At 41.4% G+C, this 27,479-nt stretch overlaps 1 protein-coding gene across 28 annotated transcripts in view; it reads left to right on the forward strand.

Annotated features, from left to right (window-relative positions):
- The window catches only part of SAP130 (Sin3A associated protein 130), a 72,142-nt gene extending 47,531 nt beyond the window's left edge, over positions 1–24,611 (forward strand). For all 28 annotated transcript variants that reach the window (XM_081581079.1, XM_081581091.1, XM_081581080.1 and 25 more), the window contains 6 exons: positions 5,900–6,258; positions 11,946–12,194; positions 12,379–12,504; positions 22,050–22,153; positions 23,333–23,446; positions 23,672–24,611. In XM_081581079.1, the coding sequence (XP_081437205.1) occupies positions 5,900–6,258; positions 11,946–12,194; positions 12,379–12,504; positions 22,050–22,153; positions 23,333–23,446; positions 23,672–23,830 (1,111 nt within the window). In that variant the 3' untranslated portion in view covers positions 23,831–24,611. The remainder of the gene's footprint in view (positions 1–5,899; positions 6,259–11,945; positions 12,195–12,378; positions 12,505–22,049; positions 22,154–23,332; positions 23,447–23,671) is intronic.
- Positions 24,612–27,479: the final 2,868 nt, after the last annotated feature.

The raw sequence follows: 27,479 nt of genomic DNA on the forward strand, positions 1-27,479 counted from the left end.
TCTGCCCTATAAGTTAAATAGCAGGGTGACATTATACATCCTTTATGTACTCATTTCCCAAATTTGAACCAGTCCATTGTTCCATGTCCATTTCTCAGTGTTGCTTCTTGACCTGCAAACAGGTTTCTCAGGAGACAGGTGCAGTGGTCTGGTATTCTTTAAGAATTTTCCATAGTTTGTTGTGATCCACACAGCCAAAGTCTTTAGCATAGTTAATGAAGCAGAAGTACATTTTTTTTGCAATTCCCTTGCGTTTTCTGTGATCCAGCATATGTTGCCAATTTGATATCTGGTTCCTCTATCTTTTCTAAATCTAGCTTGTACATCTGGAAATTCTTGATTTATGTGCTGTTGAAGCCTAGCTTGAAGGATTTTGAGCATTACTTTGCTAGCATGTGAAATGAATACAATTGTACGGTGGTTTGAACATTTTTCGTATTTTCTTTCTTTGGGATTAGAATGAAAACTGATCTTTTCCAGTCCTGTGGCCACTGCTGAGTTTTCCAAATCTGCTGGTATATTCAGTGCAACACTTTTTAACAGCATCATATTTTTGGGTTTGAAATAGCTCAGCTGAAATTTCATCACCTGAACTAGCTTTGTTCATAGTAATGCTTCCTAAGACCCACTTGACTTCACACTCCAGGATCCCTAGATCTAGATGAGTGATCACACCATCATGATTATCCAGGTCATTAAAGACCTTTTTTGTACAGTTCTTCTGTGTATTTGTGCCACCTCTTCTTAATCTCTTCTGCTTCTGTTAGGTCCTTGCCTTTCTGTCCTTTATTGTGCCCATCTTTGTATGAAATGTTCCCTTGGTATCTCTAATTTTCTTGAAGAGATCTCTAGTCTTTCCCATTCTATTGTTTTCCTCTATTTCTTTACATTGTTCACTTAAGGCTTTCTTACCTCTCCTTGCTATTCTCTGGAACTCTGCATTCAGTTGGGTATCTTTCCCTTCCCCCTTTGCCTTACACTTCTCTTCTGTTTTCAGCTATTTATAAGACCTCAACCAGTTTGCCTTCTTGCACTTCTTTTTCTTTGGGATGGTTTGGTCACTACCTCTTGTACCTTGTTACAAACCTCCATCTATAGTTCTTCAGGCAATCTGTCTGTCAGGTCTAATCCCTTGAATCTCTTTGTCACCTCCATTGTATAATCATAAGGGATTTGATTTAGGTCGTACCTGAATGGTTTTTAGTGGTTTTTCCCTACTTTCTTCAATTTAAACCTGAGTTGTGCAATAAGGAGCTCATGATTGGAACCACAGACAGCTCCATGTCTTGTTTTTGCTGAGTGTGTAGAGTTTGTCCATCTTTGGTTGCAAAGAATATAATCAGTCTAATTTCAATATTGACCGTCTGGTGACGTCCATGTGTAGAGTCATCTCTTGTGTTGATGGAAGAGGGTGTTTGTTGTGACCAGTGTTTTTTCTTGCCAAAACTCTGTTAGTCTTTGCCCTTCTTCATTTTATACCCCAAGGCCAAACTTGCCTGTTATTCCAGGTATATCTTGGCTTCCTCCTTTTGCATTCAAATCCCCTACAATGAAAAGGACATTTGTTGGGGGTGTTAGTTCTAAAAGGTCTTGTAGGTCTTTGTAGAACTTTTCAGCTTCACTTCTTCAGCATTAGTATTTGGGGCATAGACTTGGATTACTGTGATGTTGAATGGTTTGCCTTGGTAACGAACAAAGATCATTCTGTCATTTTTGAGACTGCACCCAAGTACTGCATTTCAGACTCTTTTATTGACTATGAGAGTCATGGCTACTCCATTTCTTCTAAAGGATTCTTGCCCACAGTAATAGATATCATGGTCATCTGAATTAAATTTGCCCATTCTGGTCCATTTCCTTCTTGACATGTCCAGTTTACCTTGATTTATGACCCTGACATTTCCGGTTCCTATGCAATATTGTTCTTTACAGCATCAGACTTTACTTTACTTTCACCACCAAACACATCCATAACTGAGTACCATTTCTGTTTTGGCCAAGCCTCTTCATTCTTTCTGGAGCTGTTTCTCTTCTCTTCCCCAATAGCATATTGGACACCTACCAACCTGGGGGGCTCATCTTCCTGTGTCATATCTTTTTGCCTTTTCATACTGTTCATTGGGTTCTCGAAGCAAGAATACTGAAGTAGTTTGCTGTTGCCTTCGCCAGTGGACTGTGTTTTGTCAGAACTCTCCACCATGCCCTGTCCACCTTGGTTGGCCCTGCATGGATGTCGTCGCTCATGGCTCCATTGAGTTAGACAAGGCTGTGATCCTTGTGATCATTTTTGTTAGCTTTTTGTGATGTAGTTTTTGTTCTGGAGGGTGTGCTATTGTAGCACTTGAGTCTTCTGTCTGCCCTCTGATGGATAAGGATAAGAGGCTTGTGCAACCTTCCTGATGGGAGGGACTGACCCTGGGGAAAACTAGGTCTTACTCTGATGGGCAAGACAATGCTCATTAAATCTTTAATCCAATGTCTGCAAGGGCGTGGGGCTGTGCTCTCTCCGTATTAGTTGTTTGGCCTGAGGGGCCCCGTCCTGGAGTCACACAGGCTCTATGATAAGGCTAAAGGCTACCTTCAAAAGGATTTGCACCAACATGCACCTCCCAGAACTGCTGCTGCCAGTGCCCCTGTCCCTGCGGCAGGCCACTGCCAATGCATGCCTCTGCAGGAGACCTATCGATACTCACAGGCAGGTCTGACTCAAGTCTCCTATGGGGTCACTTTTCCTTTCCCCTGGGTCCTGGTGCGCACATTGTTCTGCCCTACGAGCATCTCCGTTTTCACTAGTCCTGTGGAAGTTCTGTAATCAAATCCCACTGTCCTTCAAAGTCGGATTCCCTGGGGATTCCGTCCCTTTACCGAATTCCCAGGTTGGGAAGTCTGATGTGGGGCCTAGATCCTTTGCAGCGGGAGAACTTCTTTGGTGTTGTGGGTCTCCAGTCTGTGGGTCACAGACCCAGGAGGTATGGGGTTTGATTTTAACATGATTGCGCCTCTCCTACCATCTCCTTGCAGCTTCTCCTTTGTCCTTGGACATGCGGTATTGTTTTTTTGATTCAAACATCCTCTTGTCAGTGGTTGTCCAGCAGCTAGTTGTGATTTTGGTGTTCCTGCAGGAGATGAGTGCACATTTGGAAATCACCATTCTGCTTTCTTTTTCAATGAATTTGACTACTCTAGGTACCTCTTATAAATGGAGTCCTGCAGTACAATCACCCCTCGATATCCCAGGGGCATTGCTTCCATAACCCACACCACTGCAGATACCAAGAAGCTCAAGCCTCTTATATAAAATGGCACAGTATTTGCATGTAACCTATGCATCTCTGGATTACTTAAAATATGTACAGTGTCATTGCTGTGTAAGTCATAGTGAGTATGCAGCAAGTTCAAGTTTTGCTTTTTGGAACTTTCTGGAATTTTTTTTCCCTGAGTATTTTCCATTCCCTGCTGGTTGAATCTGCAGATGTGGAGCCTACCAGTTATACAGAGTGCCAACTGTATTTGTCTTTGTGATTGGCTTATTTTACTTAGTACAATGTCCTGAGATGCACCCCTCACATGGTTTTTTGTTATTTTTTTTCAATCTGTGCTTTGTCTTTTCAACCTCTTGTAATGGTCTTTCAGTTCAGTTCAGTCGCTCAGTTGTGTCCAACTCTTTGTGACCCCATGAATCACAGCACGCCAGGCCTCCCTGTCCATCATCAACTCCCGGAGTCTACCCAAACCCATGTCCATCAAGTCGATGATGCTATCCAGCCATCTCATCCTCTGTCGTCCCCTTCTCCTCCTACCCCCAATCCTTCCCAGCATTAGGGTCTTTTCCAGTGAGTCAGCTTTTCGCGTGAGGTAGCCAAAGTATTGGAGTTTCAGCTTCAACATCAGTCCTTCCAATGAACACCCAGGACTGATCTCCTTTAGGATGAACTGGTTGGATCTCCTTTCAGTCCAAGGGACTCTCAAGAGTCTTCTCCAACACCACAGTTCAAAAGCGTCAATTCTTTGGCACTCAGCTTTCTTCACGGTCCAACTCTCACATCCTTACATGACTACTGGAAAAACCATAGCCTTGACTAAACGGACCTTTGTGGGCAAAGTAATGTCTGCTTTTAAATATGCTATCTAAGTTGGTCATAACTTTCCTTCCAAGGAGTAAGCGTCTTTTAATTTCATGGCTGCAGTCACCATCTGCAGTGATTTTGGAGCCCAAAAAATAAAGTCTGACACTGTTTCCACTGTTTCCCCATCTGTTTGCCATGAAGTGATGGGACCGAATGCCATGATCTTAGTTTTCTGAATGTTGAGCTTTAAGCCAACTTTTTCACTCTCTTTCACTTTTATCAAGAGACTCTTTAGTTCTTCTTCGCTTTCTGCCATAAGGGTGGTGTCATCTGCATATCTGAGGTTATTGATATTTCTCCCGGCAATCTTGATTCCAGCTTGTGTTTCTTCCAGCCCAGCGTTTCTCATGATGTACTCTGCATATAAGTTAAAATAAGCAAGGTGACACTATACAGCCTTGACGTACTCCTTTTCCTGTTTGGAACCAGTCTGTTGTTCCATGTCCAGTTCTAACTGTTGCTTCCTAACCTGCAGACAGGTTTCTCAAGAGACAGGTCACATGATCTGGTATTCCCATCTCTTTCAGAATTTTCCACAGTTTATTGTGATCCACACAGTCAAAGGCTTTGGCATAGTCAATAAAGCAGAAATAGATGTTTTTCTGGAACTCTCTTGCTTTTCCTATGATCCAGCAAATGTTGGCAATTTGATCTCTGGTTCCTCTGCCTTTTCTAAAACCATCTTGAACATCTGGAAGTTCACGGTTCACGTATTGCTGAAGCCTGGCTTGGAGAATTTTGAGCATTACTTTACTAGCGTGTGAGATGAGTGCAATTGTGCGGTAGTTTGAGCATTCTATGGCGTTGCCTTTCTTTGGGATTGGAATGAAAACTGACCTTAATGGCCTTTAGCATAGCAGAATTTTTTAATTTTGATGATGCCCAATTTATCTGGTTGTTTTTCTTCTATGGATTATGCTTTTATTATCATGTCTAGGAACTCTGATCATAAAAGTTTCATGGTGTTACATTTTTGCATTCAGATTTCTGATCCCTGTTTAGTTCATTTTCTGAGGTCTCAGTCAATATTGAATTTTTTGCCTTATACAAGTCCAGTTGTTTTTGGCCTTGAGCTTGAGGGGTATTATCTTCTGTTGCTTTTGATACTTTGGAATTTTCATTAGTAGTAATATAAATAGGCAAACTTTTACAGCTGTTAAATGAAATATTTGACTTAAAAAATGTTTGAGAAGAATTTGTAAGGACATTAATTTTGTCGTATAAAGCTGACAAAAATCAATACATTTTTGAACACTATATTTGTAGATGTCTGAAGTATCTCTGATGAAACATATACTGGAAAGTTATAAGAGTGGTGCCTGTAGGTAGAGGGCTGGGTATGCAAAGTAGTGGGAAGTTATTCTCAATTTGTATTGTTTTGTATCTACTCAATTTTTAAAGCTCCCAAGGCAACATACACAGTAACAAATTCTTGGAGGGAAAAATACACTAGTTTGATGAAAACTGATTGCCTTTCAATGTAGTGACTTTCAGTAATTTCTTCAAACTGTTCTTTGTTTTCTAAGTTAATTTTATTACTGCCTATAAAAACTTGATGGCTTAAAAAAATAAATAAATTAAAAAAATAAAAACTTGATGGCAATGGTTCTAAAACTTGAATTCCCTGTAAAAATTACCTTAAAGTTCAACTTCTAAAACCAAAAAATAGTTTTAGTTGTGCTGTGTGTTAGACAAATATTCATGTTCTGAGATGATCCAAGTTAAGTAAATTTTCTGTTGTCTGCTGCATCATCTTTGCTTTTGTTTTTCAGTGCCAAACCCAAGTCAGAAATCCACGTATCAATGGCCACTCCAGTCACTGTGTCTATGGAGACCATATCCAGTCAAAATAGTGATCAGCCCACCATTGCAGTCCCACCCACCACTCAGCAGCCTCCACCAGCCATTCCCACTATGATTGCAGCAGCTAGTCCCCCATCACAACCAGCAGTCGCCCTTCCAACCATTCCTGGAGCAGTTCCCATCACTCCACCCATCACCACCATTGCTGCTGCCCCTCCACCATCAGCAGCTGTGGGTGGTAGTCTCTCTTCTGTCTTGGGCCCCCCTGTACCTGAGATAAAAGTTAAAGAAGAAGTGGAACCAATGGACATCATGAGGCCAGTTTCTGGTAAGTTCATTTGTAGGATACTCTTTGCTGGCAATTGCTTCTTCCCCTTTTCTTACTCTCCTCAAGAGTCCAAACTCTTGTATGACCCTCCGTCTGGAAGCCTGACTCCTAGATGCCCATTTGAAATTTCCATTTCATTAGTTTTTAATAAATAGAAAAAAGCATCCTTTTCAAAACTAAAACCATATTGCTGCCATTTTTGTAACTAATTTTATTTCTCACCCAAATCAATGAAAAGATTGTTTCCCCAAGAGTATCTTTAAACATAGCTTCTTATATTCATTAAGGAAGTATTACCATATAAAGAGGATCACAATACTGTCGACTTAAAAAATAGTCATAATCTAAAAATTGAGAGTTATGTTTTATTCAGTGGAAATTTTTAGGATTTTTAGCATGGGAGACAGCATCTCAAGTGACCCTTAAAGAACTGCTCTGAGGAGGCAGGGGAAGGAGTCAGGTTATAGAGAAGTTTGCAACATGGGGCAGGTAGTCTGAACTTTGAAGATATTTTTGTGAATTGAAGAAAACCACATATCTCAAGTTAAGAAATTTAGCGCTTTTTCTATGTGTAGGAAGATGAAAGAGTCTGGGCTCACTGAAATCATTCCTTTCATATGTATCTCAGCTGTCTGTGGCCAAGATCCTTCATTTTTCCTCAGTGCTCCCCACAGGTAGTGGCTGCAGCCTGATGGCTGCCAAATTGCAGGTATAGTTCTCCTTCCTGGTTATCTTGGAGAGCTAGATGAGTGTGACATCCTTGTTGATTGGTATGGCAGGTAATACTCTATTTCTCAATGTGATTATGGCAAAGTGCTGATTGATTTACGATTTATTTCCTGCCAGGCTTTTTGCCTTGTGTATGCAATATAGTAAGATTTGCATTTTTAAAAATAGTCTCTTGATAAACATATTTATGATTAGTAAAATCTAAAAAGTACCGCTGCTGCTGCTGCTGTCACTTCAGTCGTGTCCGACTCTGTGCGACCCCATAGACGGCAGCCCACCAGGCTCCCCCGTCCCTGGGATTCTCCAGGCAAGAACACTGGAGTGGATTGCCATTTCCTTCTCCAGTGCATAAAAGTGAAAGTGAAGTCACTGAGTCATGTCCAGCTCTTAGCGACCCCATGGGCTGCAGCCTACCAGGCTCCTCTGTCCATGGGATTTTCCTATCCCTTTTTCTTTTCTTCTCAACTCTTAACTTCCAGTTTGTAAAAAGGCAGGTCACTTTAGAGGTTTTCTTTCTGTTTGCTTGGTTTTCTGGACATTTGTTTGTTTGTTGGGTTTTTTGTTGTTTTGCGGCATTTTTTTTGGCTGTGGTCCTTTTTAGGCACACGAGATCTTTGTTGTGACACTCAGGATCTTCATTGTTGCGTGCCAGATCTTTCATTGCAACACATGGCCTAGTTGCCCCATGATATGTGAGGTCTTAGTTCCCTGCCAAGGGAATCAAACCCATGTCCCCTGCATTGGAAGGCAGGTTCTTAACCACTAGACCACCAGGGAAGTCCCTGTTTTCTGGGTTTTTTTTATAATTTATTGTGGAGTAACATTCAGTGTATGAAATTTATATAATACAGACAAAGCCAAAGTGAAAAGCAAGTCACTTTGTGCTGTAGTTACCTAGTATTACCCTCTACCATTTCGTCATGAAGGCCCCCACCTCCCATAACATTCGTTCAGTTAATAGGTGTGGTCATGCTGTGCCTACAGTTTGTAAATCTGCTGTGTATTTATTTGCTTATTTATTTTCATTTATACTGCCATGAAACATCCTATGATAACACCCTGTGATACCTCAGCACTTCTGTTGAAAGATGCTGTGGGTCACCCTAGAGGGGCAATGAAATACTGTTCATCTTCTCTGTCTTCCTTCTAGATAGTTCCTCTTACCTTTCCATACTAGGAATCTGACCCTAGTTCTTCCTCAAATTGTAGGGCTCAGCACCAGCCTTGGTTCTGTCAGGCTCTTCACCAAGCATTTTGTACACATCATGCACATCTCCCATCTTCTTGGAGATTACATTCTAGCAAGAGTGGTAAGCAGTAAAATAAAGGACAAAATGTAAAGGAAAGTTAAGGCTGGAGGTGTGATTTTTTTTTTTTTTTAAGAGTTTTAAAGGGAAAGCTTTACCGAAGAAATGATCTTTGAGTAGAGACATTAAAGAGATGAAATGCTGGCCATGAGAGTATCTGGAAGAAAAGCATTTCAGACTAAGAGAGCTGCTGCTGCTGCTGCTAAGTCGCTTCAGTCGTGTCCGACTCTGTGCGACCCCATAGACGGCAGCCCACCAGGCTCTGCCGTCCCTGGGATTCTCCAGGCAAGAACACTGGAGTGGGGTGCCATTGCCTTCTCCGGACTAAGAGAGCAGTAAATGTAAAAGCCTCAGATAGGAACAGGCCTCTTGTGCTCACCAAATAGCACAGAGGTGCTGACAGAGGGAGGTCAGTGAGTGTGGGGAGTGGGAGAGTGGGAGAGGGGAGAGGGGAGGTCAGATACAGGGCCAAGACTGAGAGCCTATGAGCCTCTGTAAGGACTTTGACTTTGCTGAGGGGGCTGGGAGCTAGGAGAGGGTTCTGAGTAGAGGAGCGACTTGAGCTCACTTCTGTTTGTAGTAGACCACTCTGGTTACTCTGTAGAAAAAAGACTGGGGACAAGATTAGAATTAGGGAGATGTGTTTAGAGGCTACTGGTTTAACAGCAGGGACCAGTGAAGGTTTCAGCCAAGGTAGTAGCAATTCCAGTGGTGTGAAGTGGTGAGAGTATAGATATATTACTGAAGAACTGAGAGGATTTCTTTAAAGTGGGATATTGTGCGTGAGGAACAGCATCAGAGGAAACTAAAGGTTTTGATCTTAGTAACTGGAAGGATAGGACTTCCCAGGTGGCACAGTGGTAAAGAATCCACCTGCCACTGCAGGAGGCGCGAGAGACACAGGTTCGATCCCTGGGTCAGGAAGATCCCCTGGAGGAGGAAATGGCACCCCACTCTAGTATTCTTGCGTGGAAAATCCCATGGTCAAAGGAGCCTGGCAGGCTACAGTGCATGGAGTCTCACAACAGTCAGACATGACTGAGTGACCGAGTACAAACACAAAACTGGAAACCCTCACTTTCAGTACACCAGGGGGACTCCATTGTGTAGGGAGAGAGTACTTGTTAGTTTTTGCTCTGGTGAGTTTGAGTTAGACTTTCAAGTGGACATCAAGTAGTCCGATCTGTAAGCATAGCTTTTGGAAGAAGATTAAGTTGCCGATGTAAATTGGAGAGTTGCCATTTTATGTATGAATTATGTTTAAAGCCATGAGCCTGGCTGGATAATGGATAGGATCATCTGAGGAATGAGTGCTGATAAGAAACAGAAGTAGTTGTAAACTGAGCCCTGGGGCACTGCACCATTTTGAGAAGGGAGAGGAGTCCAAAACATGCAAAGGAGACTAAATGGACAGGCTGGAGTGATAGGAATAAAACATGGGGTGTGTGATGTCCTGGAAAGCCAAGACAAGGGTTACAGCTGCTGAGAGACCAAGTAAGGTAAGGACTGGGCAGCGACCATTGGGTATAACAACATGAAGGTCATGCAGATCTTGAGAAGAGCAGTCGCCGTGTAATCATATTGGGCCCCAGCATGGTTGGGTGTGGGAGATAACCGTGAGGGACACGGAGTATGAACAGCACTTGAGGGACTTGTTATAAAGCACTAGAAAAAGGAAGGACAATATCTGAAGGGAAATGATGCCAAGAGAGTTTTCTTTTTGGCCACACTGGGTCTTCGTTGCTGCACACGGGCTTTCTCCAGTTGCTTTTCTTCATTATGGTGCACAGACTTCTCATTGTGGTGGGTTCTCTTGTGGAGCACAGGCTCTAAGCATGTATGCTTCAGTAGTTGTGGCCTGTGGGATTTTCCCAGACCAGGCATTGAATTCATGTCCCCGGCATCGGCAGGTGGATTCTTAACCACTGGACCACCAGGGAAGTCCCGAAAGTTATTTTTAAGACAGGACAAATGAGCTTTGTATGTTCATGAGAATGAGCCAATAAAGAGGAAAGAACTGATGATGCAGGAAAAAGATGAACTCGTGCAGCGATGTCTTGAGGAGATGAGAGTGGGTGGGACCTCCCTTGAGCGTGAAGGAATCTGCCTTTGCTGAAAGCACAGAGAGAAATGAAGTGCCTGGTCACCATGCAAGTGAGTGGGGATATGTGGTGGGAGTTTATGGACGTTTCCTTCTGGTGATTTCTGTCTTTTTCTGTCAAATAGAAAGCATAGTCATTAGCTGAAGGAAAGGGTAGTATAGGAAGAATGGAGGGCAAATGGACTTGGCAGATGCAGGAGGATCTTCCAGCAGCAGTACTGGCCTGCTTGAGGTGAGCAAGGTCAGGAGACCTGTTTGTATTGCTGTGTGTTTTTCTCTGTCTGCCCTCAGCTGCATAGGTGTAGACTTAGTTGGAGAGTTGGGTTTAACCTGCTGTGCTTTTTGTTCAGTGAGTGCAGTATAGTATGAGAAGGGACAGTAAGTGAATAAATAAAATTGATAGGAGAGCTAAAAACCCAGTGATAGGAATGAGAGGATATTAGAGGGATGAATGACAGCAAAAAAACTACTATGATTAATGGAAAATAGTTCTTAATGGTGTATAAGAATTGTTGGAGGTGAGTTGCCAGAGAAGTGACCTGGAAAGAGAGTAGCTTTGACTGGAGAGTCAGATGTTAGAAATTGAGATTTGTTGACAGAGTTAAGGCTATGACTGTTATGAATGGATGGCTGAGGAATGGTAGAAGGAAAGGCTTGACCAAGGCTACGGTAGAAGAGTTGAGGTGAACTTTTATCATGAATTGCAAGTCACCAGACATATGATCCATACAAGCCCGAACAAATGTTGTTGACTTTGTACTTAGAATGCTGTCTATCTGCAGGCACTGGACTGACTGTGCTCTGAAGCCAGACTGCCTCTGTCAGTGCCCAGCTCTCCCATCTTTCTTTTTGTGTGATGTGTGCCACATTTTCTCATCTTTAACTTGAGGGATAATATTGTCTACTTACTCAGATTATTTTTTAAGATTATATGAGATAATGGGTTATCTCCTAGAAATTACTGCTGAAAGACTTGAAAAATTGTGTCTTGAGCATGTAAGTTTTTATTGTTTCCCTTGAAGTGAATCCTGAGGCAGACAGCCCAGGCATGGTATGTGGATTCCATGAAATCTTTAGGGATCCAGGCTTCTACCACCCCTAGCATTTGACCCTAATGCTCTTGATTCAAGATAGCTGCTGGAACTCCAGCTATCCCATCTGAGTTCCAGGGTCACAGGAAGAAGACACGGAGTGGGTAAGACCTTCTTTCTTTTAAGGAAACTTCTTAAAGTTTTTGCAAAGCACTAGGATTTTCATTTCAAATTGCCATACATACTGTAAGGGAAACTAGCAAATATGGTCTTTCAGCTGAGTGGCAGTGTGCCCATTTCAGAATGAGGGGTACTTGTACTAAGGGAATGAACGTGTGAGGTATCAGAGAGTAGCAGGCAACCTCTGCCACAGTTAGAGTGCTTTAGCACAGTCCTGGGCACATGTAAATGTCAGCTCTCTTTCCTGTCTTTGCTAACTCTCTCTTTGATGGAAATCAGCTGACACTCTCCACCATGTTTGGGCTCTCATACATGTGTGCACCCTGTTTCCTATGACAGCAGTTCCTCCTCTGGCTACCAACGCTGTGTCTCCGTCTCTTGCATTGCTGGCTAACAACCTGTCCATGCCTACAAGTGACTTACCGCCTGGTGCTTCGCCAAGGAAAAAGCCTCGGAAGCAGCAGCACGTGATTTCAACAGAAGAAGGGGACATGATGGAGACAAACAGCACTGATGACGAGAAGTCCACTGCCAAGAGTCTTCTGGTGAAGGCAGAGAAGCGCAAGTCTCCTCCCAAGGAGTATATTGGTAACGCTCACTTGAGTTAACTTTTGTCATGGAAAGCTTCCCACTTAAGTTAGGAGTTTATCCCTGAGGCTGTTTACAATAGCTAGATTTCACTTACAGCTCATCTGCAGAAATTGTACCAGGAATATTGTTGCAAATATATAGTAAGCTATATGGTGTTTTCTTTTTCTTCTTGTTTAAATAGATGAAGAAGGTGTAAGGTATGTCCCAGTGCGTCCAAGACCTCCCATTACTTTGCTCCGTCACTATCGGAACCCCTGGAAAGCTGCTTACCACCACTTTCAGCGGTACAGTGATGTCCGGGTCAAAGGTCAGTTTTGCCAGAAATGGTTAGTGTTGACTTCATGCAGTTGGTCTTTCACTCAGCTGTGTTAAAGTCACAGTAGAATGAAAAGACAGAATCACAGTTTTCCAGCTTCAAAAAGAACCCCATCAGTTTTGTTATAAATCTCAAGACTTTATTGGTTACTCTTAAGCATAATATACAGTTGAGCATAAAATTTGGAGAATTATCCTTTGCCTTAGAAAGCTATATGTACTTTACTGGAAACACAGTCTAATGAATAAGTGACTACCTGTGTTGCCAGCTCCCCAAGTAGTGACAGATGACCTCCTTAGCCCCTAAAGTAGTTGAGGAGGAGCTATACTAGATTGTTACAGGACATAGACCACAGTAGTCCCAGGATGCTCAGATGTGCATTCAACATAAGCCCTAGAAAGTGTATTTTCCAAAAGACCTTTTGTTTAACATATGTGAAACAAAAGATCTTTTGTTCAACATTTGTTCAAACATATGTGGGATGATCTAGCGTGAGCACACAGTAAATGTTTTTGTGGTGGTTGAACTTGAGAATAACATTCTAATAAACCCACTTATAGTGAAAATGGCTGATAGCAGTTTTCTTGAATCTGCAAATATTTCTATGGATAGACTTTAAGTGTTATTAATCACAAATATAATCATTGCATAGAGAAGTATGAGTTTTCAGAGAATTGGCCATATTTCCCATTCCCTCAAATAAATTGTATTTGGAAGCTTCTCCGAGGGTTCCCTTGAAGCCTCAAGATGAGTCCAAGTTAGATGGTATGGACTAAAGCCCATGAGCAGGAGTGAAGATCCTGACAGTTCAGTCTCTGAATGGAAGCACAGAGGTAGCTGCACTGCCCAGCTTTTCTTCCTCATGAGTGTACCCTGAGTTGAGAAAAGAAGGTGAGACTTCCAAAGAGAAATCAGAGAATGTTGGCCTTTGGTGAAAGTAGGATATGAGCCACCAAACATTTCTTCACACCACAGAATTCCATATTGTAGTAGGAAAATATTTACAGTTTCCCTGGTAACATTTTAAGCCATGTAAGAAAATACTTATTGCTTATTGGAATTCACTCTTCATAAGCTATCTCAAGAAAAGTAATTTAACAGCTAAAAATATTGATGATTCCTAAATCTTCTGTTCAAATATGCATGTATTAATCACTTTGTGCCAAGTCTCTTGACTATTAAACTTTAATTGAACTGTTTTGTCTAAGCTGTAAAGTCATATTCATATAAACAAGTAAAGACAGAATACTGAAAACAAGTAATTGAACTGAAGAAAAGAAAAAAGAAATGGCAAGAAGCACAGGAAACAAACAGAAAACAAATAATAACCTGACAGACTTAGCCTTACATATCAGTAATTATCTTAAGTGTAAATAATCTAACATATCAATTAACACAGATTGGCAGAAAAAATGAAAAAAGATCCAACTGTATTCTGTCTGTAAGAAACTTCAGATACAGTGTATCAGTAGAGTGACAGTAAAAGGATGGAAAACCAAACATTGCAAAAGTTAATTTTAAAAAAGAGTGATTATATTAATATCAAATAAAATAGACTTCAGAGGAAAGAAAATTACCAGAAATGAAGAAAGGCATTACATACTGATTTTAAAAATAGTTAACAAAAACCAAGAGCTTCAGAAATATGAGGCAAAAACAGCTGAAAGAAATAGTAGGCAAATATGTAGTTATAGTTAGAACTTCAACATACTCGTCTCAGCAGTTGATAGAAGTACTTGATAGAGAATCAGCAAGAATATGCAAGAAGTGAATACCACAAACCAACATTCAGTAGACATTTATAGGACACTTGAACTGCAGCAGAATACATATTCTCTCAAGATGCATATAGACCTTATTTAGGATCATAAATCTCAACAATTTGGGGAGAATTGAAATCATGTAGAAGATCTTCATTGGCTATGATAGACTCAAACTAGAAAGCAGTGACAGATTACAGAAAAACCTCGAGCCCATGGAAATTAACCATGGGGATGGCCATGGCTCCCTATAGGGACAGAGATACTGGCAGCAGCAGTTCTGAGGAGCACTCAGTCATATGAGCCCTCCCAGAGGCTGCCATTAGCTCCACCCAACAACCTCTAGGCCCAGTGCTGGAATGCCTCAAGCCAAATCACCAACAGGGCAGGAACACAGCCCCACCCATCAGCTCATGCTTGTGCTAAGTCACTTCAGTCCTGTCTGACTCTCTGATCTGGTGGAGTATAGCCCTCCAAGCTCTTCTGTCCATGGGATTCTCAAGGCAAGAATGCTGAATTTGGTTGCCATTTCTTACTCCAGAGGATCTTCCTGACCCAGGAATCAAACCTGCCTCTCTTGCATCTTCTGCATTGGCAGGCGGGTTCTTTACCACTAGTGCCATCCGGCAAACAGCTTAAGTCTTCCTGAGCACTGCCCTGACCACCAGAGGGACAGGACCCAGCTCCACCCACCCCTGGGCAGGAGCCAGTGCCTCCCATTAGGAAATCTGCACAAACCTCTTAGACAGCCTAATCCACCAGAGAGCAGATAGCAGAAGCAACAACTACAGTCCTGCAGCCTGCAGAATGGAGACAGCAGAGGAACATGTCCCAGATGAAGGAACAAGATAAAACCCCAGAAGAACAACTAAGTGAAGTGAAGGTAGCAGCCTACCAGAAAAAGAGTTTGAAATAATGATAGTGAAGAAGATCCAGCACAGAAAAAATACAGAGGCATAGATCACGAAAATATAAGAAATGTTTTACAAAGACCTAGAAGAACTAAAGAACAAAGATGAACAACACAGTAACTAAAATGAAAACTACACTAGAAGGAGTCAATAGCAGGATAACTGAAGCAGGAAAACGTATGAGTGATCTAGAAGACAGAATGGTGGAAATCACTGCCATAAAACAGAATAAAGAAAAAAGAATGAAAAGAAATTAAAACAAACTGAGAGACCTTGAGACAACATTAAATGTACCAACATTCACATTATAGGGGTCCCAGAAGAGCGAGAGAAAGGACCTGAGAAAATACTTAAAGACATAATAGCTGAGAACTTCCCTAACATGGAGAGGGAAACAGTCACCCAACTCCAGAAAGCACATAGTCCCAGGCAGGAAAAAACCAAGGGGAACACACCAAGACACATAGTAATTTTTGTCAAAAAGACAAAAATAAAACATTAAAAGCAACAAGGGGAAAACAACAGATAACATACAAGGGAACTCCCATAAGGTTATCAGCTGATTTCTCAGCAGAAACTTTGCAGGCTAGAAGGGAATGGTGCAGTATGTTTAAAGTGATGAAAGGGAAGAACCTACAACCAAGAATACTCAACCCAGCAAGGCTGTCATTCAGATTCAATGGAGAAATCAGAAGCTTTACAGACAAGTAAAAGCTGAGAAAATTCAGCACCACCAGACCAGCTTTGCAACGAATTCTAAAGGAACTTCTCTAAGTGGAAAAGACCACAACTAGAAACAAGAAAATTGCAAATGGAAAAGTTCACTGGTAAAGGCAAATATACAGTAAAGGTAGGAATCATATCCACACAAATATGATATCACAACCAGCGGTTGTGAGGAGACCACAAATGTAGGATATTGGAAATGCATTTGAAATTTAAAAACCAGCAGCTTATTAACAATCTTGTCTATATATAGACTGCTGTATCAAAACCCCATGATAACCACAAACAAAGTCGACAGTAGATACACACTTAGAAGAGGAGTCCAAACCCAACACTAAAGTTAGTCATCAAATGACAAGAGAACAAAAGAAGACGGGAAGAAAAAAGACCTATGAAAATAATCCAAAACAATAAAATGGCAGTAAGAACATACATATCAATGATTACCTTAAATGTAAATGGATTAAATGCTTCAACCAAAAGACATAGACTGGTGAATGGATACAAAATCAAGGCCCCTAAGTATGCTGTCTGTAAGAGAACCACTTCACATCTAGGGACACATACAGTCTGAAAGTGAGAGAATGGAAAAAGGTATTCTGTGCAAATGGAAATCAAAAGAAAGCTGGAGTAGCAGTACTCATAGCAGGCAAAATAGACTTTAAAGTAAAGACTTACAAAAAACTAAGGACACTACATAATGATCAAGGGATCAATCCAAGAAGGTATAACAATTGTAAATAATATATGCACCCAACATAGGAACACCTCAATATATAAGGCAAATACTAACAGCCATAAAGGGAGAAATTAACAGTAACGCAATAATAGTGGGAGACTTTAACACTCCACTTTCATCAGTGGACAGATCATCCAGACAAAATCAATAAGGAAATACAGTATTAGAAATACTAATAATGCTACATGCTGCTGAAGATGTAGAGAAACTAAATTTCTCATATATTCCTTTGAGCATTTTGATCGTTATCCCACTGCCTTCTAGACTCCATTGTTTCTCCTGAGAAGTCAGCTGTTGATTTTAATGGGATTATATTGTAAGTGATGCATCATGTTTTGTCTTACTCCTTTGAAGATATTTTCAGCTTTGACTTTCAACATTTTTACTATGATATGTCTATCTGTATCTTTGCATTTATCTTCTTTGGAGTTAGCCTTGAGCTTCCTGATATATACGTTACTGTTTTTCAGTAAATGTGAAAAATCTTAAGTCATTTTTTCTTTTGAGTGTTTCTTCTCCTTTATCTCTTTTCCTTTTGGTACTCCATTATACATGCATTGGTGCTCTTAATGGTGTGCAATTTCCGTCTCTCTGTTGATACTCTGTTTAATGTGACATGATCATCATCCCTTCTCTTACTTTTTCACTCGTCCTTTTCGTTCTGTGAATTTATTCATAGTGCCTGCTTTGAAATATTTTCCTGTTGAATCTGACATCTGGTCGCTCTGTCAAGCATTTTCTGGTGCCTGTCTCTTTTTCCACATGTGTGGGTCATACTTCCCTGTTTATTTGAATGCCTCATAATTTTTGTTGGAAACTGGACATTTTAGATAATGTAGCGACTCCAGGTACTGGTCTTGCTGCCTCCTCAAAGACCCGCTATAGTTATTTGCGTTTTTAGCTGTTTAGTGACTGGCTGGAATCTTGTAGTGAAATCTGATCAGCTCCACCCCACCAGCACCACCAAGTGCTGAGCCTCTGATGTGACTCCTTGGGGAGACACAGCTTTGAGTGTGCCCACAGCTACCGTGGGAGGACAGTGGCATTGGTAGGCTTCTCTCCTGCTGTTTCCCTGACCACGTCCGGTAAACCCCACTTACCGCTTGCTGTTTGATCTATTAAGAACACAATACTGGAATTTGCCCTTAAACACAAATGCCTCTGCAAACAAATCTAGTCGTATTGTAGCTCCTTGCCAGAATGGTTTCTGAGGTCAGTATTTGATAATCATTCTGCCCCCAAGGAGAGTTCCTGCCGCTATCTCACTCTCTGTTCTCTCCTGCAAATGGGTCAGACACAATCTAGGCTGTGTCTTCACTATGTCTGCACATTTCCTCCCACTTGCCTTACCTACACCCTCCACTGCTCTTGGGAGCACCTTTAGGTTTCAACTTCACACTGTTGAAAATGGAGCCAACTCCTTTGGGAAGAGATTAGAAGCTTCCTGTTTTATGGCCTGTTTCTTTCTCCAGGCAGAATCTCTGAGCCTAGGGCTCTGGAGGTGGGGGTGGGCCAATGGCAACTTGGCAGGTGAGTGCTCATTGGAGGGGAGGAGGGGTGAGCAGCCTGTGTTCTACTTGGCCTGCCTCTCCTATGGTGATGCCACCACTTCACAAGCCAGGAGAAGGGCTCCTGGGCCCCAGTGTTCTCAGCTCACCTTGCCTAAGGTACAGTCTGCCTTCTACAAGTGGGGATTGAGCAAAAGAAGGGAGCCGCCACATGTCACCTAGACTCAGGACCTGAGACTTAGCCTCAGCAACAGGGAGCAGGATGAGAAATGCCCTGCTCCTTCTGGGAACTGGAGGAGAGGGAACCCTGTGCTTGGGGCTATAGCAATCTGGAACAGAGTGTCCACCTTCTAAGCTAGAGGGAGAAGGAGAGAGGGATCAGTCTTGGTTCAAATGCCACAGACTTACTGGCCTTTCACCTTTTAGTATATTTGTTTGAATAGATGTTTCTGCCTTGCTGTTTGCCCTTAAGACCTTTTTCCAGAGGTTTAAAGGGTTTTTTTTTTAATTTCTCCAGTTCCACTGGGGAAGCTGCTTAGCAGAACACTGTCATATCACAATTCAGCCGTCTTTTACACATTACTGAGCTACTCTGGAAAACAGTTTGGCAGTTTCATAAAAACTAAACATGTACTTACCATATGACCCAACAGTTGCCCTCCTGGGCATTTATCCCAGAAAAATGAAAACCCTCTGTCTACACAAAAATCTGAATAGAGATGTTCATGGCAACATCTTTGATAATAGCCAAAAGCTAGAAACAGCACAAATGGCGTCAAATGGTTAAACAAACAAGCCACTGAATCCTATCAGCAGTGGCCAGGAAAGAACTATTGATTATGCAGCAGCTTGGCCATTGTGCTTAGGCTTACTAGAAAAAAAAAATCAATTTTCAAAACATGCACCCCCTCCCTTCCCCAGAAAAAAGACACACACCATGTGATTCTATTTATATAATCTCAAAGTGACAAAGTTATACAGATAGAGAAGAAATTAGTGGATCAGGGTTTAATCGTGAGGAAGGGGTGGTGTGACCATAAAGGTGTGACACAGGAGGTCTCTCATGGCGATGAGTAGCTCTAAATCTTGATTGACATAACAGTCACATAAATAATGACATATACTCACTTTACATCAGTGGTAATTTCCTGGGTGTGATAACTGTACTGCAGTTACTAAGATGTAAACAGTGAGGGGAAACTGGGTAAAGGGAAATACTGGACCTCTCTTTACTATCTTTTTATTTTTTCCCCAACAAAAGCTTTAGTGAGCTATAATTCATGTAGCATGCAATTAACCTATTAAAATGTACAATTCAGTGATTCCTAGTGTATTCACAAAGTTGCGTGTTTATCTCTACATTTAGTTTTAAAACATTTTCATTAGCCCAACAAGTACAACCCTTAGCTATTAGTACAACCCTTAGTTGTTAATACAACCCTTAGCTATCATCGCCAGTCCTGCCATCTTCACTCTTCCCTACCTCCAACCCTAGGCAACCTCTTTTATCTACTTGCCATCTCTTTAGATTTCCCATAGCTGGACATTTCCTATGAACAGAATCATATACCATGTAGTCTTCTGTGACAGGTTTATTTCACTTAATTTAATGTTTTCAAGAGTCATTCATATGGCATATATCAGGACTTCATTCAATTTTCCTGCCAAATAATACTCTATTTTATGGATATATACCACATATTATTTATCCTTTCATCATTCAGTGGGCATTTGGGTTGTTTCCACTTTTTGATTATGAATAATGTTCCTATAATCATTTGTGTCTACATTTTTGTGGAAACATTTGTTTTCATTTCTCTTGTACATACACCTAAGAATGGAATTTCTGGGTTGTTTGGTAACTATATTTAACATTCTAGGAACTCTGAGAGTATTTTCCAAAGCAAATACATTTTACTTCCCACCAGGAATGCATGCATATGACTTCTGATTTTTCCACATCCTCACCAACACTTACTCTTTTTTTATTATCATTATGGCATCTTGCTGCTGCTGTTGCTAAGTCGCTTCAGTCGTGTCTGACTCTGTGCGACCCCATAGACGGCAGCCCACCAGGCTCTGCCGTCCCTGGGATTCTCCAGGCAAGAATACTGGAGTGGATTGCCATTTCCTTCTCCAGTGCATGAAAGGGAAAAGGGAAAGTGAAGTCGCTCAGTCATGTCTGACTCTTAGCGACCCCATGGACCGTAGCCTACCAGGCTCCTCCGTGCATGGGATTTTCCAGGCAAGAGTACTGGAGTGGGGTGCATTGCCTTCTCTGTTATGGCATCTTAAGGGGTTTGAAATGGTACTTTACTGCAGTCTTTATTTGCATTTCCCTAATGCCTAATGATGTTGAATATCTTCATGTTTGTTGCCAATTTGTATATGTTTTTTGGAGAAATGTGTGTTTAGATATTTTGCCCTTTTTAATTCGTTTGTCTTCATTGTTGAGTGGTAAGAATTCTTCCTATGTTCTAAAGACAGGTCTCTTACCAGATACATATCTATACTATCTTTGCAGCTTCTGTGAATCTATAATTATTTTGAGCTGAAAAGTTTTTTTGTAATGCTCATAACGACAGACACAAGACCATATAAAACTGATGAAAGCTGACGAGTCAGTGGACTTTATCAGTAGCATGGTTATGATATTATTCTGCAGTTTTGCCAGATACTACCACTGAGGGAAACTGGATAAAAAATGCATAGGACCTCTCTGTATTATTTCTTACAATTGCATATCAATCAATAATTATCTCAAAAAGTTTAAGATTTTTAAATTACTTTCTTGCTAATATTTGCCTACCAGATAAGTTTGGGGTTTTTTTGTTGTTGTTAATTGCTCTAGGAAGTAAAGTTGATCAGTTTTAGGTTCACAACAAAATTGAACGGAAGGTAAAGAGATTTCCCATGTCTACCCCCCACCCCCTGTCCCCACATATGCACAGCCTCTCTCACTATCAACATCCCTCACCACAGTGGCACATTTGGTGAGCCTACACTGAAATAATTATCACCCAAAGCTTATCATTTACATTAAGGTTCAGTCTTGGTCTTATGCATTGTTTCAGTTTTGACAAATACATAGATTGGGTTTTTTTCAAGATTAATTTTTTAGGGACTTCGCCTGGTGAACCAGCGGTCAAGAATCTACCTTCCAATGCAGGGGATGAGGGTTCAGTCCCTAGTGGGGAACTAAGATCCCACATACCACAACAACTGAGCCCACTCATTCTAGAGGCCATGCTCTGCGCTAGAGAAGGTCTGAGTGCCACAGCAAAGATCCAGTGCAGCCAAAATTTTAAACAGAAAAAATATTAATTTTTTCAGTAATATAATTTTTTTTATTTTTTAAAAATAGTTTTTGATTATCCATGTAATGTGTAAATCCATTTTAAGTCTTGGTGAGCAGTAATATTAAAACTTCACAGATACATCTAAACTCACCTCTGACAGGTGCCCCTCAATCCTAGTTTGTCTTTCCCCCTTTCCCCAGTCCAAATGATAAAATTCATATTTATTTTACTACACTGCTGATTCATGGGCTTTTCCATCTGAATTTAAATGTTACTCAAGTCTTAGCCCTATGATTTCTTCCAAGATCTAGATAACACCACAGAGCTTCTAAGCTTAATGCCCAGACTCTCCACATGCTTGCAAACATCACACATGAGCAAGGCTCCAACCCACTAAAGACCATTTCCCTCATTTAAAACTTAGAGTATTAGCTTACTCTCTTTTGAACTCATTAGATTAGCAAAGTAAGTCTTATTTTGCTGGAGTGAACCAAAAGATCTTTTATTCATATTGTGACTTAGATTCTCAGTGACTTTTATATATATATATATATATATATATTTTTTTTTTTTTTTTCTTTTTATGGTTCCAGAGGAGAAGAAAGCTATGCTGCAGGAAATAGCTAATCAGAAAGGAGTATCATGTCGTGCCCAAGGCTGGAAGGTTCACCTCTGTGCTGCCCAGTTGCTGCAGCTGGTAGGTGGCACTCTAGCAGTTGTTACGTCCTGCTGAGGACATCTGAGTTCATAGAGCATTTTCTTTAGAGTGATTCTGAAGAGTTCCCAGTTAACATGGGTCATGGTGGAATTTTTATGTGTGCTGTGTAATATAACTATTCCATGGATGTAATCTAAATGTATCTTAGTTTTGTTTCCTCATAACCAAAATATACTGAACAACTTTAGTGTGTAAGACCCACAATTAAGGTTCATGTGTTGCTGTGACATCTGGAACAAAGGGGGCCTCGGGTGGCCTGTCAACCCATTCTCACTCTGCTCCTCACTGTGGGAATCAGGCATAGTTCCCACTTCTCCCTGAACAGTGGGCTTCAGTTCTCTGCCAGCTTGAGATATGCAGATAAGCCAGTGATATCCCCCTGGGAGCACCAGGGGGCACCGTGCCCTCTTAATACCACAAAGCCTGCCTCCTGCAGCCCCTGCTTGCTCCCTCTCATGTCTCTCTGTCGAGGAGTACACCCCTGAGTGGTTCTGCATGGCATGCGGTGTCCTCCCCTGGGCCCAAGTATGCCGACTAGTAAACTGCTGTCCATCTCGTCTGTCCAATGCATTCTGTGTTCAGCCCTTTCCATAACCCTTGGGCAAGACTCTGTCCTTCAACAAGATAAAGAAGAGCCAATCAAAATAATCTCACAAAGTCTTTCTGTCTCTGGAGTAGCCATGATCTGAAGAACATTGTCTTTTTATGAGTGTTTTTTTTAAAGTAGTGCCATGGCTAGGTTTAAATTTAGTATAAAAGCATATTTTTATGGAACTTACAGACTTGTTTTTCAGAGAAATTGTGAATTTGGGGGAGAATTTAAAAACTATCCTTGGACTTCCGTGGTGGTGCAGTGGTTAAGGCTCTGAGCTTCCACTGCAAGGAGGTCAGGTTGGATTCTTAGAGAACTAATATCCCACATGCTGCGTGGTGCAGCCAAAAAAAAGTTATCCTAGAAGATGCTCTGAATTACGGCCAATTGTGATGTTGATTAACTTTCCTTACCGTACTGTATCTTAGTCATTGGGAGAAATGATTTTATCACCCAAACAGACCTGATACCAGTTTACACAGGTGATTCAAGGTGGATTTTTTGCCTGAGTTTGATGAAGAAAAGTATTTCTGAGGTCGTGATTTCCTTCTCCTTGTTTGTTGCAGACGAATCTAGAACATGATGTTTACGAAAGACTCACCAACCTACAGGAAGGGATTATCCCAAAGAAAAAAGCAGCAACAGATGATGATTTACACCGAATAAATGAACTAATACAGGTTTGAAGGAGCCCTTTCCCTCCCCTTATTTCTCCCTTCCCCTCTCTCCACTAATATCTTTGGTAAAAACTGATTATTTTCTTCAGCCTGCATTATCCAGAAACAGTAAAGTGTTTTTTTTCTATGTGAAAGCCTCAAAATGGCTCAATTCAAAGGTGAGAAGTTCTTTAAAAGCCACATTGTCTTGAAGATTACTGATTGATGATGTAATGTCTTTTGTTTCAGGGAAATATGCAGAGGTGTAAACTTGTGATGGATCAAATCAGTGAGGCCAGAGACTCCATGCTTAAAGTTTTAGATCATAAAGATCGTGTCCTGAAGCTTCTAAACAAGAATGGAACTGTCAAGAAGGTGTCAAAATTGAAGCGAAAAGAAAAAGTCTAGACCCCGAATCAGGACTTTGGAAAAAGAATTTATGGAGAATGATGTTGGGGGTGGGGGAAGGGATTGGTTATTTTCAAAGTGGAACATTGAGATAAAGGAAAGCGTTCCTTAATTCACACATGAAAGCAGAGGGACCCAGAACATCCAGTGATATGGAAGGATCAGAACTGATCTGACAGTGGACTCCAGTCTTTCTTTCAGGCGTCTCCCTCTTATGCTTACTGTGTCGTACCTGACTCCTGTTGCAACAGGGTCTCCCGGTTGGAATCAGTGACACAAGTGACAGGCTGGCATTTTTCAGCCTTCCAGCTGATAAACTGTTTATCTGATGGATTCCTGCAGGACCCATACTGAGCCTGAACTGAAAGTATCCACTTGGACCATCTGTTCTCTCTCTACACTGAAAATCAAACCTCTTCCCCTCACCCTAGTCGGTTCTTACTCTGTCTGACCTTCAGATGCCCACGCTGGCCTTCTAAAGCATTGCAATGGCACTTGAGAGACCTGCCACATCTCACGCTAAAGGGTTTGAACTGCCAATTCTTGTCATTTTCTAAAGAACCATTTCAAAGTGAACTTGTTATATTGTCTGTCCTGCGTGTGTCAGAGTTGGGTTTTTGTGGAGGTTCAGAGCAGGCAACACCATAAGTTGCTCTGAGATCCTTGTTCTGAAGTACATTCTTGGTTATCTGTACTTCTGTAGCTGGTGTGATGCTGTTAATTATACGTATGGCACATCTCCAAATGTTAATAAAGGACTCAAAGAGGTTTTGTACATAAAGCAGTTTGCATCTTTCTATGAAGTTCATCAGTGCTGTGCTGCACATCACTTGAGTGTTCACCCTTCTGTCGTTTCTCTCACATTGTTGAGTCTACTCTGTTTGGTTGCTCCACACAGAGTTCCACTTACCTTGGTATCTTGAAGATGTCGCAGATGGTGAAGCCTGTGGGCTTTTGATTATCTTAAGTATGAGACTACATTGTACCTCATTGTAGATATAAATTGGTCATTTTATAGTACAAAAAATAAGGCTGTGGTAATGGGGGAAGGACTTCCAGGAGAGTGGATTTTCTTTACGAGGTTGCCTCTGTGACCTCGCTGGAGTGGGAAGGTAGCCTAGGCTTGCTTTCTCTTTTCTGGCTGCATCAGGTCTTAGTCGTAGCACGGGGGATCTTCATTGAGATGCGGGATCTCTAGAACCCTGGCTGGGGAACTAAGATCCCACCTGTCACAGGGCAACTAAGCCTCTGCACCACAACTAGAGTCTGGCTCTCCTGAGACAGCCTTGCTTGAACTGGAGTGGTAAACTCTCATCTGGCATAGGACTGGGGAAGAGAAACAAAGCAGGCTTTCTGCCTTCTTCCAGTGTGACCGCGTGGCCTGCATAGCCTAGGCTAAAGAGGTCCTCAGAACAGTCAAGGCTGTTTCACTAGAGTGTTTCAACCTGAAGCCACTGCTGATTGTGTCTAGGCTCCAGTATAGTGTTCTATGCAATCCAGTGACGATGTTAGAACAGGACTCCTTTGCCGTTGCTTCTCATTGTATATATTGCCTAGCGATGCATGGTGCGCTGGCTTGTGAAGGACAGGACTCAGGTATTTGGGATCCTACATCAGAGACTTGGTCTCTCTAAAAGTATTTGTGTGCTCACTCACTCAATCGAGTCCAACTCTTTGCCACCCCAAGGACTTGTTACCTCTGTTTAAACAAAACTTCGATAATTCGATAACCCTGGTCAAACAAAGCTTGTCAGTGCAAGCTTTGATGTCAGGGCAAGTAAGAACAGTGGTGGTTTCTGTCTTCCCTCACCTTATGAGGACAATGTGATCAGAAGATGGGAGGAGAAGGAGGAGGGAGTGAATCATCTGTGTATACACTGTTATTTAAAAACAGCTTTATGGAGCACAGATTGACATACTAAGCACCTTAATGTATACAACTTGATAAGATTTAAGCTATGTAAATACCTATGAAACATTCACCACAATCAAGAGAGGGAAGAAATCAGACCCAAAAGTTTCCTTGTGCCTCTGTGACATCTTGCCTCTCACCCCTACCTGCCCTCCACCCATCTCCAGGCAAACATTAATCTGCTTTCTGCCACTCTCGTTTGCATTTTCTGTGATTTCATATGAATGAAATCATTATATTATTTTTTGAGGGAGGGAGTCTGGCTTCTTTTACTCAGCATGGTGGAAATTTATGCTGAAATTTACCCCTATGGCTTACTTCAATAGTTCATTGCTTTTTATTGCTAAACGGCAACCATTTTGTCATCTGAATATGTATATTCCTTCCACAAGTTGCTTCTCTGTCCACCTGTAGAAAGACATTCAGGTTGTTAAATTTTCGTTATTACAGGTGTATGAACAAATGTTGGTATACAACTTAACTGGTGATTTTATCTTAGTTGTATTTTCCAGGGGTTTATGACCAGGAGATGGTGCTGAGAAGTCCAGACACCCAGTGGCTCCTGATGCAGAAAACTATCACTCACAAGTTTATCATATTATTTTTTAAAACCTGGGTATTACAGAAGATCATTAACTAGAAAATACCTTTTTTTTTTTATCATAGTAATTAAAAGTCACAGTTTGAGAGTTTAAAGTTATTTTAGAGGTTATATAGTCCAGCCTAACCTGTGATGAAAGGGACACGTTTGAAAGGATGTACTTTTTTATTATAAAATTTTCCCTGGTGGCTCAGACGGTAAAGCGTCTGCCTACAATGCGGGAGACCCGGGTTCGATCCCTGGGTCGGGAAGATCCCCTGGAGGAGGAAGTGGCAGTCCACTCCAGTACTCTTGCTTAGAAAATCCCACGGATGGCTGAGCCTGGTAGGCTGCAGTCCATGGAGTCACAAAGACTCAGACACGACTGAGCGACTTGACTTTCACAGCACAGATAAAAGTACGTGAAACAACTTTGAAATGATCCCCCAGGGTAAGAAATATAACTTTGCTAGTCACACACTGCTGTATCCCAATCACAGCCCTCTTCTTCTCTCTAAAATAACCATCTTAACTTTTACCCCAAAATAATCAATTTTATTGTATAATTACAGAGAGATAAATAACCACATCTTAAATTTACAGTTTTGTGTATTTTGACACATACATACAACCATGGCTAAGAGCCAAATAAAGAGCCATGACATTACTGTAAAACCCTAGAAAGAGTGCTCCTTTGTAGTCAATACACTTCTGCACCCACCCCCAACCCCCAAGGGAAACACTGATCTACTGCCCCTTATCATAGATTGGTTTTGTCTATTCTTGAACTTCATGTAAATGGAATCATACAGTATGTACTTATTTGTACCTGGCTATTTTGATCAACATAATTTGAGACTGTCCCATCTGCTAAGTGTATCCTGAGTTGTTTCTTTTTACTGCTGTGTCACTATGCCACAGTCTGTTTACGTGTTATCCCACTGAAGGACGTCTTGGTGCTTCAAGCTCTTGACTGTTACGAGTAAAGCTGCTGTGAGCATTCAAATTCAGGTTCTCATGTGGAAATAAGTGTTCAAATCAGTTGGGTAAAAACCTAGAAATGTGATTGCTGGGTCATAAAGTAAAACTGTTTAGTTTTATAAGAAACTGCCAAACTATCTTCCAAACCAGCTGTACCATTTTACATTCCCACCAGC

Source organism: Giraffa tippelskirchi, chromosome 3 (genome assembly GCF_054371585.1).
Source record: "Giraffa tippelskirchi isolate mGirTip1 chromosome 3, T2T-mGirTip1v1.2.pri, whole genome shotgun sequence".
Classification (NCBI taxonomy): Eukaryota; Metazoa; Chordata; class Mammalia; order Artiodactyla; family Giraffidae; genus Giraffa; species Giraffa tippelskirchi.